The sequence below is a fragment of the Myotis daubentonii genome, chromosome 12, assembly GCF_963259705.1.
Source record: "Myotis daubentonii chromosome 12, mMyoDau2.1, whole genome shotgun sequence".
NCBI lineage: Eukaryota > Metazoa > Chordata > Mammalia > Chiroptera > Vespertilionidae > Myotis > Myotis daubentonii.
The window spans coordinates 24,560,372-24,576,129 of NC_081851.1; the positions used below are offsets into that span (position 1 = coordinate 24,560,372).

The 15,758-nt window shown below is 55.4% G+C and overlaps 1 protein-coding gene across 4 annotated transcripts in view; it reads right to left on the bottom strand.

Moving 5' to 3' along the window:
- PAX8 (paired box 8) overlaps positions 1-15,758 on the bottom strand; it is a 50,418-nt gene that overhangs the window by 21,656 nt on the left and 13,004 nt on the right. For all 4 annotated transcript variants that reach the window (XM_059659204.1, XM_059659202.1, XM_059659201.1 and 1 more), the window contains exon 3: positions 975-1,140. In XM_059659204.1, coding sequence (XP_059515187.1) covers positions 975-1,140 — 166 coding nt within the window. The remainder of the gene's footprint in view (positions 1-974; positions 1,141-15,758) is intronic.

A 15,758-nucleotide genomic window follows, 5' to 3' on the forward strand; every position in this document is an offset into this window, starting at 1 on the left:
TGTTGCCACCATCCAGGGACCACCTCCTCTCTGGGGTGCTTGGCCCATCCTGGGGTCCCCTCTCCTGACCCTGAAGGGGACACTCTTCCCTGACAACATCAGCCGGGAGGCCTGAGCTTCCCACCGTTTGGTGATGGGTCCTTTGGCTCCAAACCAGAGCTCCCCCCCTCCCACCCCCTGCCCCAGTCCACTTGTGGGTCAGGAAGGGAGGCAGCTCCCCGCTGACAGGAAGCCCTCCACCCGCTGCCTTGGGCACTTGGAAAGGAGTGGCCCTCCAGGCAGTCAGCCTGGATGCATAGCTTTGCTGTCCTGGCTTCTCCTGAACCCCTGGGCAGTGATTTCAAGTCCGGCTTTAGAATCATGTGGGGGCCCGAAATAATGCCAACCCTGGGCCCTGCCCCTAACATTATGCTTTAACAGGCGTGGGCTGGGCCTAGAACTGGACTATTTTTTAAATTAAAGGTTCTCCAGGCAGGTCACCTGGTCATCTCATAAAGCTCACAGCATCCAGGCCTGGCTGCCTGAGAGGGTGAGGCCCAGGGGTCTGACCTTGGAAGCCACCTCTGAGGGCGTGCCCCTTCCCTAGCGGCTCCATCGCCCTGGGTCTCAGCGGGCAAGGCCCTTTGGGGAAGAGTCTCCTGCTGTAGGAGTGAGAAGCCTTTGGAAAATGAGACACACCAAGGAGAAAAGGAGGAGGCAGACACCCAAAGGCGGGAGAAAGGGATAAAGAAGGAAGGCAAGAAGGGCGGGAGCACGCCGCTGGGGAGCAGGGAGCCCTGGTCCCTGGGAGGGAGGGGCTGTGAGCAGGGAGCCCTGGTCCCTGGGAGGGAGGGGCTGTGAGCAGGGAGCCCTGGTCCCTGGGAGGGAGGGGCTGTGAGCAGGGAGCCCTGGTCCCTGGGAGGGAGGGGCTGTGAGCCTGGCGGGTGCAGAGGCCGCCCTGCTGGAGGGTGGTGGGTGGTGAATTTCGTGCTTACCTGCCAAGAATCTTGCTGACACAACCATGGCTGACGCGAAGCTGGCGGGAGATGTCACAGGGCCTCACGCCCTGGTGGGCCAGGTCCACGATGCGCTGACGCACCACTTCGGGCAGGGGTCTGCCGTTCACGAAGGCCCCGCCCAGCTGGTTCAGCCCTCCGTGGCCTGGGAAGACAAGAAATAGTCCCAACACAGTGGTCAGGGCCAGGCGGCAGCCGGTTCACTCAGAGCCTACCCACCCATTCAAACACACATGGACTGCGTGCCCACTACGTGACGGGCACTGTACCAGGCCCTGGGGACGCCGGGGGAATGAGGCAGATGTGGCCTCTGCTCTTGCCTCGTGAGGTTTATTAAAGTGCGGCCAAGACTGCCCACGGCCCGTCAACATTCCTCACGACCACTGCTGGGGCCAGGGACATGCAGAAGGTATGGACCCTGGAGGGGACCAACCTCAAGCTCAGGGCACCGAGAAGGGCTCCTGGAGAAGATAAGCTGGGAGTGGAGATGCAAAGAGAGGAAGGAGAAAGCCATTCGGGCGATGGGACGCCAGGCGAAGCTGAGAGGCGAGAAGGGGCTTGTCCTTGGACTGACCAGCTGCCTAGAGGTGGTCGGGCTAATTTCAGGGCCGAGAGCTCCCTTTTTCTGATGAGGACACTGGGGCTCGGGGAGTTCTAGTGGCTTGACTCACAGGACTCATGTGACTTGGCCTCTAGGAGAGGGAGTCAAGACACGACCCAGGGTAAGGTTCCATGCTGTGTCCTGCTTCCTTTCACGGCCCAGAACCGACCCCAGAAGCTGGGCATTGGCCCTGAGTCCTGTGCTGAGAGGCCATGGCCTGGGTGTGAGGCATCTTTTCTCATGGGGCTGGGTGTGCTGACCCGCTGTAATGGTGGAGCCGGGCGGTGGGGTTGGGGTGGGGGGGGGTTGTTGGGGGACCAGGCAGGCAGAGCCAGGCTTCTGCATGAGCCCATTAAGGACTAGTTATGGCCAAGGTGGGAAGTGCCTCTGCTGGGCACATTGTGCCCGTTACCGCCCACTGACTTAGCACATTCAGAACTGCTGTGTCTCCTGGGGGCCCAAGCTGTCTTCAGCACGACCGACCATCAACTTATCTTTTAAAAAAGAACAAGAAGAAGATGACCAGAAGCCTCAGGCCAGGGCACTAAGTCAGGAGGAAAAGCCCGCTGGCCAAATGCCCGCAGGAGGGACACAGTGACCCATCTTCCTGGTGAGCTTGGGCACAACTTCCCACCTTCCGGTTCTCGGCAGCCTGTCCCTCGGGTGCTTTCCCACCAGGGCTGGGAAGAAGCCGGCAGGGCACCAGGGCCACCAGAAGGCGGGGAGTGGCCTGTGCCCACTGCTGGGCCCATTCCATTGGCTCCTCATGGGCCACAGTCCTTCCCAGCAGAATGGCTGCAGCTATTTGACCCTCATTCCCTCCTGGCTGCCTTTCGGCTCTTTGAGATGCAGACACCAGACACCAGGGGGCGCCAGACAGCCACTCAAACCCAGGCAAGCCCTTGGGGGTCCAGCTTTGTCCCCATTTCCCAGAACTTGGGCTCCAGGCCACCCCCAGGCTTAGGCGTTGGCACCACGACCTCTGTATCTGGCAGCGAGGCTTCCTATGGTGAGGCTGTTCGTCCCTGGGCAAGCAGAAGATTTAAAACACCAAACGCCATTTTTGGGGGTGGCACGAATTGGGAACTTGGACTGAAAAAAACACACAAAACTACCCTGTTTTCCCACCGAAGCTGGGTGGGTGATTGTCCTCAGTGGTCCTGAAGGGCTGACCTTGGAGACCCGAGGGCCCCAGGACCCTCCTGAAGGTTCGACCCTAGATCAGCCAGTATGGCTGTGAAGGGGAACCTGAGTTCAGCCTCCGGATTCTGAATTCTCTGGGGCTTTATTTTATTGCACTGGCTTCTGAGTGGCTCTGTGCTGCTATGCAGAGCGTCGGGTCAGATTCCTGCATTGACTTTGCCTACTTTAATTTTATCATTTGAAAAAGTGGGGTTTTGTTTCAACCGTAGTGTTTTCATCCATTGAATGGCGCTAAAAAGCACCTCTTACTGCGTCCACTGCTGACCTCTAACAGCTACTGTAAGGGGGGGGCGGGGGGCGGGGAGTGAGAGTGGGAAAGTGTTTGGCTAGTTGAAAATCTTGATTTTAAGTGTCAAGTTTTTCTAATCCTATCTAATAAAAGAGAAAAATGGTAATTGGCGTACGACGATACCCTTTTCATTGGCTAATCAGGGCTATATGCAAATTAACTGCCAACTAAGATTGGCAGTTAACTGCCAACAAGATGGCGGTTAATTTGCATATGTAGGCACAATGCAGGGAGGCGAAAGGGAAAGCAGGAAGAAGCCCCCTGCCTCTGACAGTGATCGGAAACCCAGGGGGGAGCTAAGAGCTGGGGGGCAGGGCAAAGGCGGCCCTGGGGCCGCCTTTGCCCTGCCCCCAAGCCATGATCAAAGAATCAGGTGTCTTTGCCGCCCTGGCCAGTGATAGCAGGAAGTAGGGGTGGAGCCAGCGATGGGAGCTGGGCACGGTCGAAGCTGGCAGTCCCGGGAGCTAGGGGTCCCTTGCCTGGGCCTAAAGCGAAGCCCACGATCGCGGGGCCGCTGCAGCTGTGGGTCCCCGCTGCCCGAGCCGGACGACTAGGCCAGAGGCGTTAGGCCTGAGCAGGGGCGGAGCCTGCAACCGCGGGGAGCTGGGGGTCCCCTGCCCAGGCCTGACACCTCTGCCGGAGGCCTCAGGCCTGGTCAAGGGGCTGATCCGGTGATTGGTGATCGGAGGGTGATGAGGGTCAACTCCTCTGGCCGAGGCATCAGGCCTGGGCGGGGGGCGGAGCCAGGGATTGGGGGGATATGATGGTCCCCTTGCCCAGGCCTGAAGCCTGGGTCAGAGGCGTCAGGCTTGGGCGGGGGGTGGAGCAAGCGATCAGAGAGAGATGGGGGTCCCCTGCCCAGGCATGATTCCTGGGCCAGAGGCCTCAGGCCTGGGCGGGGGCCAGAGCCAGTGATCAGGGGGACATGGGGGCCCCCTGTCCAAGCCTGACACCTCTGGCGGAGGCGTCAGGCCTGGGCAAGGGGCCGATCAGGCGATCGGAGGGTGATGGTGGTCTACGCCTGAGGGCTCCCAGTATGTGAGAGGGGGCAGGCTGGGCTGAGGAACACTCCCCCCCCCCCCCCCACACACACACCCAGTGCACGAATTTCGTGCACCGGGCCCCTAGTTTTTAATATGTACATGTTCTGGCCCAAGTGTGGCCCTAAGACTGGGGCAGTGGTTCTCAAACTTGAGGTGCATCAGAATCTCTTTAGGGGTTTGTTAAGACACAGGCTCCTAAATAATGAAAAGAAAAAAAAGAGAGAGAGAGAGAGAGAGAGAAACCCAAAACAAACAAAAACCCCAAAAAACACAGGCTTCTGAGCTCAGGGCCCCGAATTTCTGCATCAGCAGATCAGGGATGGAACCAAAAACCTGAGTTTCAACAAGTTCCCAGAAGGGGCGTGCTTGCTGGCCTGGGGCCATGTGTTGAGAGCCACTGGGCAATGGCTGGCAAAGAAACTATAAGAGAATAACAAACTACTTGTGCACCTCCTACCCCACCCCACCTTATTCTAGAATCCTCTTTCCTATTGTTTGTCTATTACAGTTTTCATTTATTTTCTTCTGAACACATATATACCGAGTGCCCACCATGAGTCAGGTTCAAAGCCCTGGGGATACCGCCTTGAACAAGATGAGAAACCAGGCCCTTGAAGAACTGGAAACCTTCGGGGGGGGGGGGGGGAATGCAGTTGTTCAGGAAGAAGTGTTTTGAGAGAGGTAAGTCCAGGTGCTAGGGGGCCCATAAGTGGTGGGAAGGAAGCTGTAGGGAGGGATGACCAGGAGGTCACCAGGCGAAGAGGTTTCCATGGGAAAAAAGTCCACGCACAAGGTCTCGGGGCTCTCAAGACATGAAAGGCTTGTGGCAACTGTGGGACGGGAGGAAGGAGGGCCTGGAGATGGCCCCTCTGGTTTGAGGTTTGGAGCTGAGTCCCTGTAATGGAGGACTTTTGTCCTTCCTGTGTCCGGTGTGGGGGAGTGAATCACACCAAATGCCCAGAGGTGGGTGCAGCCTTCCTGCACAGAGGGCCGGACACCCACTGTGCTGACCACCTTTCCAAGTGGCTGTGGACAGGAGGACTTTGAGGCTGGAAGCCAGAAAAGAGTGGGAGCCCCTGATTGGACCCGGGGAAGGAAGGTGTGCACCAGGAAGAGGCCTAGAGCTTCCTAAACAAGGCCCTTTGCATGGTCCGGAGGGTTGTGGGTGCAGAATGGCGGGTGTGGAGGAGGAAGATGAGATGCCTGGCCGGACACAGCAGGTTCTGGGTGCTAACTTTCCGGGGCCAGGGAGGGTTTATTCTACAAGCGAGAGCATTTGCAAGTCTGCAAAGGCCTGGGGGAAGCCTGCTGTTCAGAAATGTAAACTTTGGAAAAGTGACCATCTGGGTGGGTCTTAGGATTTGGTTCTTTTTTAATTTTTCTTTCTTTTTTTTATCTTTATTATTGAAAGTATTACAGATGTCCCCCTTTTTCCCACTGACCCCTTTTAGTCTCCCCTACTCCCCTAGTCCTTCACCCCACTATTGTCTGTGTCTATGGGTTATGCATATAAGCATGCAAGTTCTTTGGTTAATCTCTTCCCACCCACCCATCCATCTACCCACCCCTGCCTTCCCTCTGAGATTCGACAGCCTGTTCCATCATTCTATCTTTTTAAAAAAATTTTCAATGACCATTTACATTCAATATTATTCTGCATTAGTTTCAGGTGTACAGCACAGTACCCTACACAGCGGCCCCCGATATTTAAGCACCCACTTGGCCCCATGTCTAGTTATCACAATATTACTGACTATAGTCTTTAGGCTGTAGTTTACATCTCTGTGACTCTTCTGTAACCACCAATTTGGAGATTAGGAAGTACACCTTGGGACTTTCTTTGATAATTTCCTCACCCCTTACAGGCTCAGAGGACTAGGGATGGTAGAAGGACCAGAGAGGCTCATTGCCCCAAATTCGCATACAGTCACCAACACCCAAGCTCTGAGGACGTGGGGATGGTTTCCTGGGCCCCACAGTTCTTTGCACACGCCCCTGTCACGGCAATGACTGCACCACGCCTGTGGCATTGCTTTATGTGTCTCCTCTTACATACCTAGCACCTCTCACAAAAGTTCAATGAATACTCCAGTAAAATACATGTGATAGACAAATGCTTCGCAGGTGTGAGGGGTGCTGGGATGGTTGTTGCGTCGATTCTCCATCCTGGACCCCTGAGTTCCAGACTCAGTTACTTTCCTCTTGTACCTGCTGGTTTCTCTCACCTCTGCCTAGTCCTAAATGACAATGGTGCAATATCTTGTTCTGTGGCAATTTCCATTTAACTACCTTGGGATTTAACTTCTTTGGCCCCCAAAGAGTTTTATGGTAAGAATTTGAGGCATGTCAGGACTGTAATGGGAGGTGGGATGTTCTTTATTTCTTATTATTTTTAAAAAATGTGTTTTTATTTTAGACAGAGAAGAAGGGAGAGGGAGAGAGATAGAAATATCAATGATGAGAGAGAAACATCGATTAGCTGCCTCCTGTACACCGCCCACTGGGGATCGAGCCCACAACCTGGGCATGGGCCCTGACCAAGGAATGAACCGGCAACCTCTTGGCACATGGGTTGATGCTCAACCACCGAGCCACACCGGCCAGGCGGTGGTGTTCTTTAAATCATGCTGGGCCCACACCCTTCCACAAAGGCGTGGTCGTGTCAATCTGACCTGACTCTGGAGTCTTAGCCTGGTGGTGGTGGTGGTCTCTCCAGCACACTCACTTGCAGGCTGCACTCTCCCACTGTGGCCTGCCAGCTGCTCCCCTTGGCGTGGCGCCTTTCTGGAACACACCCAGTGTTCCAACCTCTTGTTCCACCTTCCGTCCCAAGTCCGCACCATGGGTCACTCCCGTATCCACGAGGTGTTGGGCTACCAGGGCACACAGGCCTGGGATGGACCAGGACACAGGGGCTGGGATGCTGGGAGCAGCACCTGCACCTGGCTTCACCCCCAGCTGGCCATGTGGCCCTTGGCATCCCTGCGCTTGTCCTCCTCTGAAGGGAACTGACAGGAGACAGCAGCCACTTCCCGCTGAGGCTTCTGAACAGATGTTCTCAGAGTGCCCACTACCTTTCTTGAGTGGCGTCATTCGCGTTCTAATTTTATGTGTATTTGCATGATCATAGTATGAGTACCTCTTCTCCCACCACACTGAAAGCTCCATGAGGGCAGGGCCACGTCTGCTTTGTTCATCATTAAATTATGTTAGGTGTTCAGTAAGTATCTGCCACATGAATTAACTGCCTCTAGTCTTTGTCCTCCCCATGCGGAGTACTCACCAAACCATGGCACTTTCACGTCCTAGTTACCTAACCGGTGCTGTCCAGCCGTGCCCAGCAGCACGCGTTCGCTTATCCACTCAACACATGGTTACTGCACATCTACCACATGCCAAGCTCTTTACTAGAACCGAGGACATGGAGCTGATCCTGCCTCATGAAGCTTCCAGGGTAGGAATCATGAAACACACAAGGAAATGTACAACTATTGCCTGGAGAAGGGCTAAGAAGGACACGGCAGAGTGCAGTGTGAAAGAATGGCGGGGGAGGGTAAGGCATGGAGTATGTTTCAGGTGACCAAAGAAATTGAAGTCATGTGGGACAAAGGTGAGTAGGGTTACCCAGCCACCTGGACTCACTGGTCTCTGCGCCCAGCCTTGCACATGCGACCCTTAGCTGGGGAGCGGGACATCTAAAACCCAAGCCTGACCATGTCACTCCCACGTTTAAGAAAACTTGTGGGGCACGGCTCCATCACCTGCATGGTGAAGTCTAGGCTACGAATCTGGAGGACTGTGCCCAAGGGGGGACCCTGGCTTACCTCGTTTCCTACCTGTCTGAGACTTGAATCTGATGCCCTAGCCAGAGGCTGACTTGCTGCTCTTCTTCCATGGCATCAGAAGCCTCCCATTCCTTGTCTATGCTGTCCTCTGCCAGAGTGCCCCATCCTTACCTCCTGCTGATCGATTCACACTCAGACCTGAAGCAGTTCAGGAAGCTACAACCTACAGGTAACTACGTCTGCTTTTTGATCTGGTCCTTTCTTTTATTTTTTTAACTAGAGGCCTGGTGCATGAAAATTCATGCACTCAGGGCGGCAGGGGTTCCCTTAGCCTGGCCTGCACCCTCTCGCAGTCCGGAAGCCCTCAGGGGATGTCCAACTGACAGCTCCAGGGAGCAGGCCTAAGCTGCAGTCTGGCCTCCCTCTGCGGGAGACGGCTGGAGGATCAGCTCTGGCTCACACCCACCCACACTCTGCAGTCCTGGCCTATTGGAGGTTCCCCCACCCCCCTGGCCCTGGGAACAATAGGATAAGAAGTCTGGCTCCTTGGCTGCTCTTCCTTAGATCCACCCAGAGGGTGGGAGGTTAGCACTGTCCTTCCCCAGCAGGAGAGAGCTGGTGGGGGGCAGAGGCAGGCAGACACAGGTGTACAGAGACACTCCCTGGATTAGCCTCTAGCTGGGAAATAACCAAACTCTGTTGGCGTTTTACCAGCCTTGGACTTAAAAGAAGAGGAAAGAGGGAAAGGAGGAAGGAGAGAGGCGATTGTCAGTATTCAGCCCCCTTCCCCATGAGTCAGTGCTTAGCGGTAACACCTGTAGCCAGGTGGCGGGGGGAGTGGACTCTGGAGCCCAGTGAGCACAATAAACGAGTCTTCCCCTCTACTTCGCACAACAGCCCTTCAAGAGGCAGCACATTGTTCCACTTTGCAGATGAGGAGATGAGAAGCAGAGATGGTCCATAACCCATGGCTGCTTCACGACAAAGGGGCAGAGCCGACTGCGGCTGAGGCCAGGCTGCCCCCGCAGGCTCTCCGGGCTCTGGCTAGCCCAGGACAGCCGGCCCCTCTAGAGCACATGTGGCTTCCTGTCACCACCAAGCGCAGTGCTTTCCAAAACCCACTGCAAAATCCCCGCCAGGTTTTCATTTTGTGGGGCCTAATTTTCCCATTTTACGATTTTCTTTAGTCAGAGAACAGACCTGATTCTGTTATATTTCTCCCCCTATTCCATGTCTGTTTATGTCCCTCACTCTTTATGCCCATCCACGGCCCCCAGTCCCCCCACACAGCTTATGCTCTGGGTTTTATTCCTCTGCCCTCAGTCTCCTCCAGTTGCTTTGCTTTTATTTCCATCCCTGCTGACCCCGCTCCTCCCCCTCCTCATCCCCTCCCAGCCCCTTCTCTGCCCCAGTCCTATCTGGTCAAACAGGGGACCCCCACTACCATGTCTCCCACCCTCTCACTCCGAGATTTCCCTCCTCTCTGCCAGGGCTCTTTTGGCCTGTCCCCCTCCCTGCATCGTCTTCATTGCCTGCATGACTGCTCAGGTTCCTTATCCCATCTTCCCCTCAAAGGCATTTGCAGCTCGCTGTTATTCTTGTATTAGCATCGAACCCATTAAAGCTAATTTGTTTGCCCTAATCTCCATTTATTTTTCCCTAGTTGATATTAGATTTCCCTTTCTATTGCTCCAGCATGATTTTCTCTTTGTCTTCCTAATGGTCTACCCCCCTCTCTCTTCCTCTATTAATCTGGTTGGCTTCACTACATGGTTTCAAGGCCTTTCCTGCCTCCTTCAGCCCTTAGATTAACCCTGTCACCTCCCTCTCAGGATGCCCCGTGCCCAGTAGATTTCTGGGGATGGAGCTGCTGCAAATGGCATAGGCCCATAAGCTCCCTAGAATAAAGCAACGGGGGGAGAGGCCCTGCTTGTGCGATGCCTGGTGAACACAGGGCTGGGCAGCTTGAGGCCAATGGGACACACATGGGCCGCTCTGAGCCCTGAGGTCGCCGAGGTCAAGGGTCCCTGGAGTAGGTCCCCACTGGAGGCTGTCGCAAAGGCTTCCGGAGGCCCGGCCAGCTTGTTCAGGTCCTGTGCATTGTGCCAGTAGGCCCAGCGGAGATGGGCACTGCCTCCCTCTGACTAAGATTAGACACCATTTCTGTTTCCCTGAAGACACACTCCCGCTCCTTCCTGAAGAGGGCAGGTGTCTCCTCTGGATGTGGTTTTGGGGGGGGGGCGGCTACTCTGCACCCTGCACCCTGGCCTGCATGTTCCCGGCACAGAAGCCGGGGGCCTGCATTCGTGAGAGCGGAGATGTGCACGAGGCAGCTGGGCCAGCCCCGCTGCAAACGCACTGGGGGCCAGGAGCCTGCAAACTCCCTGCCTCTGGGGTCCGGGGCCTGTGGACAGTAACACTGTTTCCTAAAAAAACATTAAAGCAATTTTCAGTTCATTAGACTTCAATTCAGTGAGCACACACTCTGTGTCTACTAATATTCCAGGCTGTGCGGGGAAGGCGGCTCTGAGCAGAAGACACAGTCCTTGAGAAACATACATGTTAATAAACCTGACGTGTTGTAGAACCTGAGTGTCTGATCCACTCACACGCCCTCTCCTGCAGTGTTCCCACAACTTAGGGTACCTGCAGTGTGCATGAGTGTGCGTGCATGAGTGTGTGCCTTTCTGTCTGTGCTTGTGTGGACATGTCTGTGAGCGTGTGTCTCTGTGTATCTGTGTGTCTCTGTGTGTGTGTGTGTCTGTGAGTGTGTGTGTCTGTTTATCTACCAGTGTGTGCCTGTGTGTGTCTATGAGTGTGTGTATATCTATTTGTGCATACCTGAGCATATCTGTGTGTCTGTGAGTGTCGGTGTGTGTCTGTAAGTGCATGTGTCTGGGTGTCTGTGTGTATCTGTGCGTGTCTGTGTGTGTCTGAGTATGTGTCTGTGCATGTGAATGTCGGTGTGTGTATGTGTCTGTGTATATCCGTTTTCATGCGTGTCTATGATTTTATGTATCTATCTCTGTGTTTGTGTGTATCTGTGTGTGAGTGTGCCTATCTGCGTGCGTGTGAATGTCTGTGAGTGTGTGTGTCCGTGTGGGGTGCAGAGCCCTAGGACAGGGGTGGGGTGGGCTGTCCTAAGAGTGGAACCACAAGGGACAAATGAAGAAGAACCGCCGTTTCAAGCCTGACATACTGAGCAAAATCTGTGACAAAACTGCATATCTGTGCTTTCCACACTTGTCGACGGAATGCCAGAGCCGCAGCAAAGTGGATTACGCTCTTTCCGGCCGCTTGCCACGCCTGAGGAAACCGGAGGGGCGGGGGAACAGACAGCCTCGGCTTGTGGTCCCGGGAGAGGAAACGGGTTGAGAACCAGGAGGCGGGTTCCGCCCACGCTGACCGCCCCTGTCTGTGCGTCAGTTTCCACATCTGGCTTACAGGGCACATGACCGTGACTGTCCTCCCGTCCTAACATCTGCAACACCAGGATGGCCTTCAGGCTGGCACAGAGCGGGTGCCGAGAGCTCTGATGGGGGGATCTCGGGCAATTTCTCCACAGACACTGACAGGAGTGGCCGTAGAAGACGAGGGAGAGCAGCACACAGTGGGCCCGTGGGTGGCGTGTGAGCCGCTCTGGTTAGCACGATGCGGAGGCAGACACACACCAGTGGGGTGGGCACATCTGGGGGCGTCCATGGCCAGGGAGGCAGACGGCCCTTCTAATGTCACAGGTCACATCATGGCAGAGCCAGGGCAGCACTCACGCTCTCTGACCTAAGTCCCTGTTCACGCCACATCCCAGACACCCTTTGGGTCCCTGGTGCCCTCTCCGCGGGGCCCCTGGGCAGAGAGTGAAGGAAGAAGGGGGGGGGCGGGGTTGGGCAGGATGGGTTCGAGACCGCAGCAGGCCCTGAGTTTTCTGGCCCACGTATCGACTTGCTTGCTTGCCATTTTTATGTCTTCGGTGGTAAACCCAGACATGAGGCTCCCCTCTTATGCATCTTGGGTTCCTCTGTGGGAGCCCTGGGGTGGGCGCAGCAGGAAAGGCTCCAGAGAACGGGGTCTGCTTCTCCTCTCTCTGTTGGTGTCACTCAGACCCAACCCTGCTCTCTGAGTCTGGCGCAGGGCTGGGTGGTGGGCGGAGCCAGACCAAGAACATGCAATGCTCAGACTTCTGTAGGTCGAACTGTGTCCCCCAAATCTGTGTTGAAATCCTAGCCCCCAGGACATCAGAACAGGACCTCGTTTGAAAATAGGGTCCTTGCAGATGATCAGGTTAAGCTGAGGTTATTGGGGTGGGCCCTAATCCAGTGATGGCAAGCCTATGACACGCGTGTCAGAGGTGACACGCAAACTCTTTTTTTGGGTTGATTTTTCTTTGTTAAATGGCATTTAAATATATAAAATAAACATAAAAAATATGTCTTTGTTTTACTATGGTTGCAAATATCAAAAAATTTCTATATGTGACACGGCACCAGAGTTAAGTTAGGGTTTTTCAAAATGCTGACACGCTGAGCTCAAAAGGTTCGCCATCACTGCCCTAATCCCACTTGAATGTGGCCTTATGAAAAGGTGACATTTGGATGCAAGAGAGAGAGAGAGGATGTAAAGGGAGGGTTGGCGTTATGCCACCACGTGTCAAGGGTCACCAGCGATGCCAGCAAACCACCTGATGCCTCAGGAGAGGGTGAGAGGTTCTCCCTCTCGGCCCGGAAGGAACCAGCCCTGCCTCACCTCCGTCTCAGACTTCCAGCCTCCGGAACCCTGAGATAATACATTTCTTGTGTTGACACCCTCAATGTGTGGTATTTTGTATGGCAGCCCTAGGACAGATAAGCAGATAACCAGGATCTAACTCTGACCTGGGCACAGCAGGCGCGGGGAGCCCTGGGGCCCCCTCCTGGGGTGTCTGGCTGCCCCTCCTAGTGACTTCTCAGCCTAAGGCAGCTCAGGCAGTCAGGCCGCGAACAAATGCTTTCTGACCTATGACCCTCCGCTCAGGCCCCTCCATCCCTTGCAGGTACAAGAGCATCAACCTCTCATCACAGCCGGCCTTCCACCCGCCCGGCTCCCCGGCCACCGGGCTTCGCCCCGCTCCAGGGAGATTTTGGAAGCCCAGTCTAGAGCTGGTCCTGAACTCCCCCGATATCTGCAGGACCCTGTCAAAGTGCTGCCAGCTAAGCGATTCCTAAATTTAACTCAATTCAACAAATGTCGACTGGGCCTTGGCTTTCACACTGTGTACGACGTGGGGCTGGCGCTTGAAGCCCCATTTCATATGAGAAGATGGCAATTTGACGGCTAAATGGCCAGTGGGGAGCAGACCTGAGGCTGGGTCTGCATCTGACCCACTCGTGGGAATCCCCGAGAGGCGGGCGCCCTGCAGGGAGAAGGCGCCACACAGGAAACATCTCTGCCCGGCCTGGAGGGGCCGGCTTAGGTCTGCGGGTCTCCGATGCTGGCCCACAGCAGACTCGCCGGGAGCTTGTGCAGCTGCTGGTTCCAGGCCCCGTTTGCTAACAGAGCCCCAGGAGGGTCTGAGGCTGGTCTAGAGACCACCCTGCAAAACCAGGCTGTACAAATACGTAATGAGCACCTGCTGTCTGTCTACTCTGTGCCGGATATTATTTGGGAAGTTTTATCCCCAACCTGCTGGTCCTCACAGATGCTCGGCCCTAAATCTGACTGGCCACCCTGTCAAGCCGACGCCCAGTGTCCCCCAGAAAGGTCTCATGTGGGGTCAGACCTGCCCAGGCCTGCCAGTGTTTGCTACTTTCAGAGGTCACTGCTGCCCGGCCTCACCCCCCTGCACCTGAGCCCAGCCAGCACGATGTCCATCCCAGGACCAGGAGGGGGTCCAGGGGGCAGCTTGGACCTCGATGGTGGCAGCAAGTTCCCCTAAAAGGGAACTTTGCTTCCTCAGTCCCGTAGTAGCCACTTTAGGAAGAAAACAGAAGAGTAATTACAGCAACATCGTGTCAAAGAACCAGTGTGCCTCACGTTGGGAAAATTTCATGAGCAAAACTTGAACGTACAAGATAGGGCAACTGGCGAAACAACCAAACATGTCACTGTAGAATTGTGTGAAAACTCCCAGCGCAGACATCTGGGGCGCCCTCACGGCATTTAGGAACTGTGTAAAGTGCTGGGGACAGAGTGAGATCCACCGTTCCTACTCTACCTGCCTCCGAGGTGGGCTCCGTGTGAGAAGGTAAGCCAGCCACGCTGGTGGGTCCCTGGACCCGAGTGCCCAGGCAGGGGCAGAGAAGGTGCAGAGGGCAGTCGGATGACAGCCACGGCAGGTGAGGGTACCAGAGAGGGCTCTGGTGAAGGAGGTGGTACTTGGCCGAGCATTGCCAGGGCGGGAGTGAGGATGGTATTCCGGGCGGCTGCCACTGGATGGGCAAAGGCCGGAGGTGGGAGCATGCACAGTGTGTTTAGGAAACAAAGACTAGTTGGCTGGACCAGGAGTTTGCACGCAGAAATAGTGGGAAATAGAGTCAGAAAGTAGGAAGGGATCTTCTCGGATTATACACCAGGGGTTTGCCCGCAAGTGCCAGTTAATGATTGGATTGACAGGAAGTGCGAGCAGGACTCCAAGATAGTTTTGGAAAGTCACCAGGGTGAGTCTCTGGAACAGGGCTGGAAAAGGAAAGAAGCAAGAACATGTTTGTAATGCAAACCCTCCAGCTCCCGCAGACTGTTCCCCGCTGGCCCACTTAATACCAAGGCCGGGACCCACGGACAGAGGGGATTGGTGAGTGGCACTGGCACGAGAGCTGAAAGGGGCATGGGAATTGACGCCTCAAGTGTGTAGTAGCCCAGGCGAGGACGGCAGTTCAGGCACCCCGTGCACCCCACCCAGGCTTCTCTGTGGCAGGTCAGAATTAACACCTGCACCCTCTCTCATCAAAGCCCATGGCTTGTCTGAACCACACCTGTCTTTCCACTGCTGTCCCCTGCACCTGAGCTGACTCAGGTCCCTGAACTGCATACTCCTCAGGTCTCCACATCCCTGCTCCTGCTGGTCCCTCCTCAGATCACCTGGTGGAGACCTGCCCCTGACTCAGGAGGCTCCCTCCCCGACCCCAGCCCAGCGCCCGCCCTCTCCCGCTCACTCAGCATCCATGTCCGTCTACACTGGAGCCTCCCCTCTCTCGTCAGCGTGAAGGCCAAGGCACGCCTAACTCCATGGCTGCCATTCCCAAGGATTCAGTAGATATTTACATACTGAACTAAATATTACCGTAATAATGCCCTCTGAAGTGATTTGGAGATAGAACCCAAGGTCTGTGTGGCCAGGGGTGCCTGGCTGGGTGAGAACGTGTCCTGAGAACTGGGCGGCTGAGAGCTGGTGCCGTGAGCGATGGCACGGAGCCCTGGGGCAGTGCAGGTGTGCTGGGACTCAGAGGCAGAGGCGGGGACACCAGGTGCCTCTTTAGGAGCTGCAGTGAAGCCCGAGGTGGTCCAGGCACAGGTGCACACTGAGCACCCCTCAGGGAGAAACAGGCAGGAGAGGGGGTTGCCATGCAACATAGAGGGCTGGGAATACAAGTGTCTCTGGATAGTGGGCCAAGAAGAATAAAAATAAATCATTATTTCTGTGGGTGTTGCTATGGACTGAATGTGCGTGTCCCCCCCCCCCCCCCCCAGATTCACATGTTAAAGCTCTTAACCTCCAACATAATGGTGTTCGAAGGTGGAGCCTTTGGGAGGTAATTAGAGTCAGGTGGGGTCATGAGGGTTAGAAGCAATCTCAAGGGTGGGGCCCCGTGATGGGATTAGTGCCCTTATAAGAGAAGGAAGAGACAGCAGTGCTTGCTCTCTCTCCGG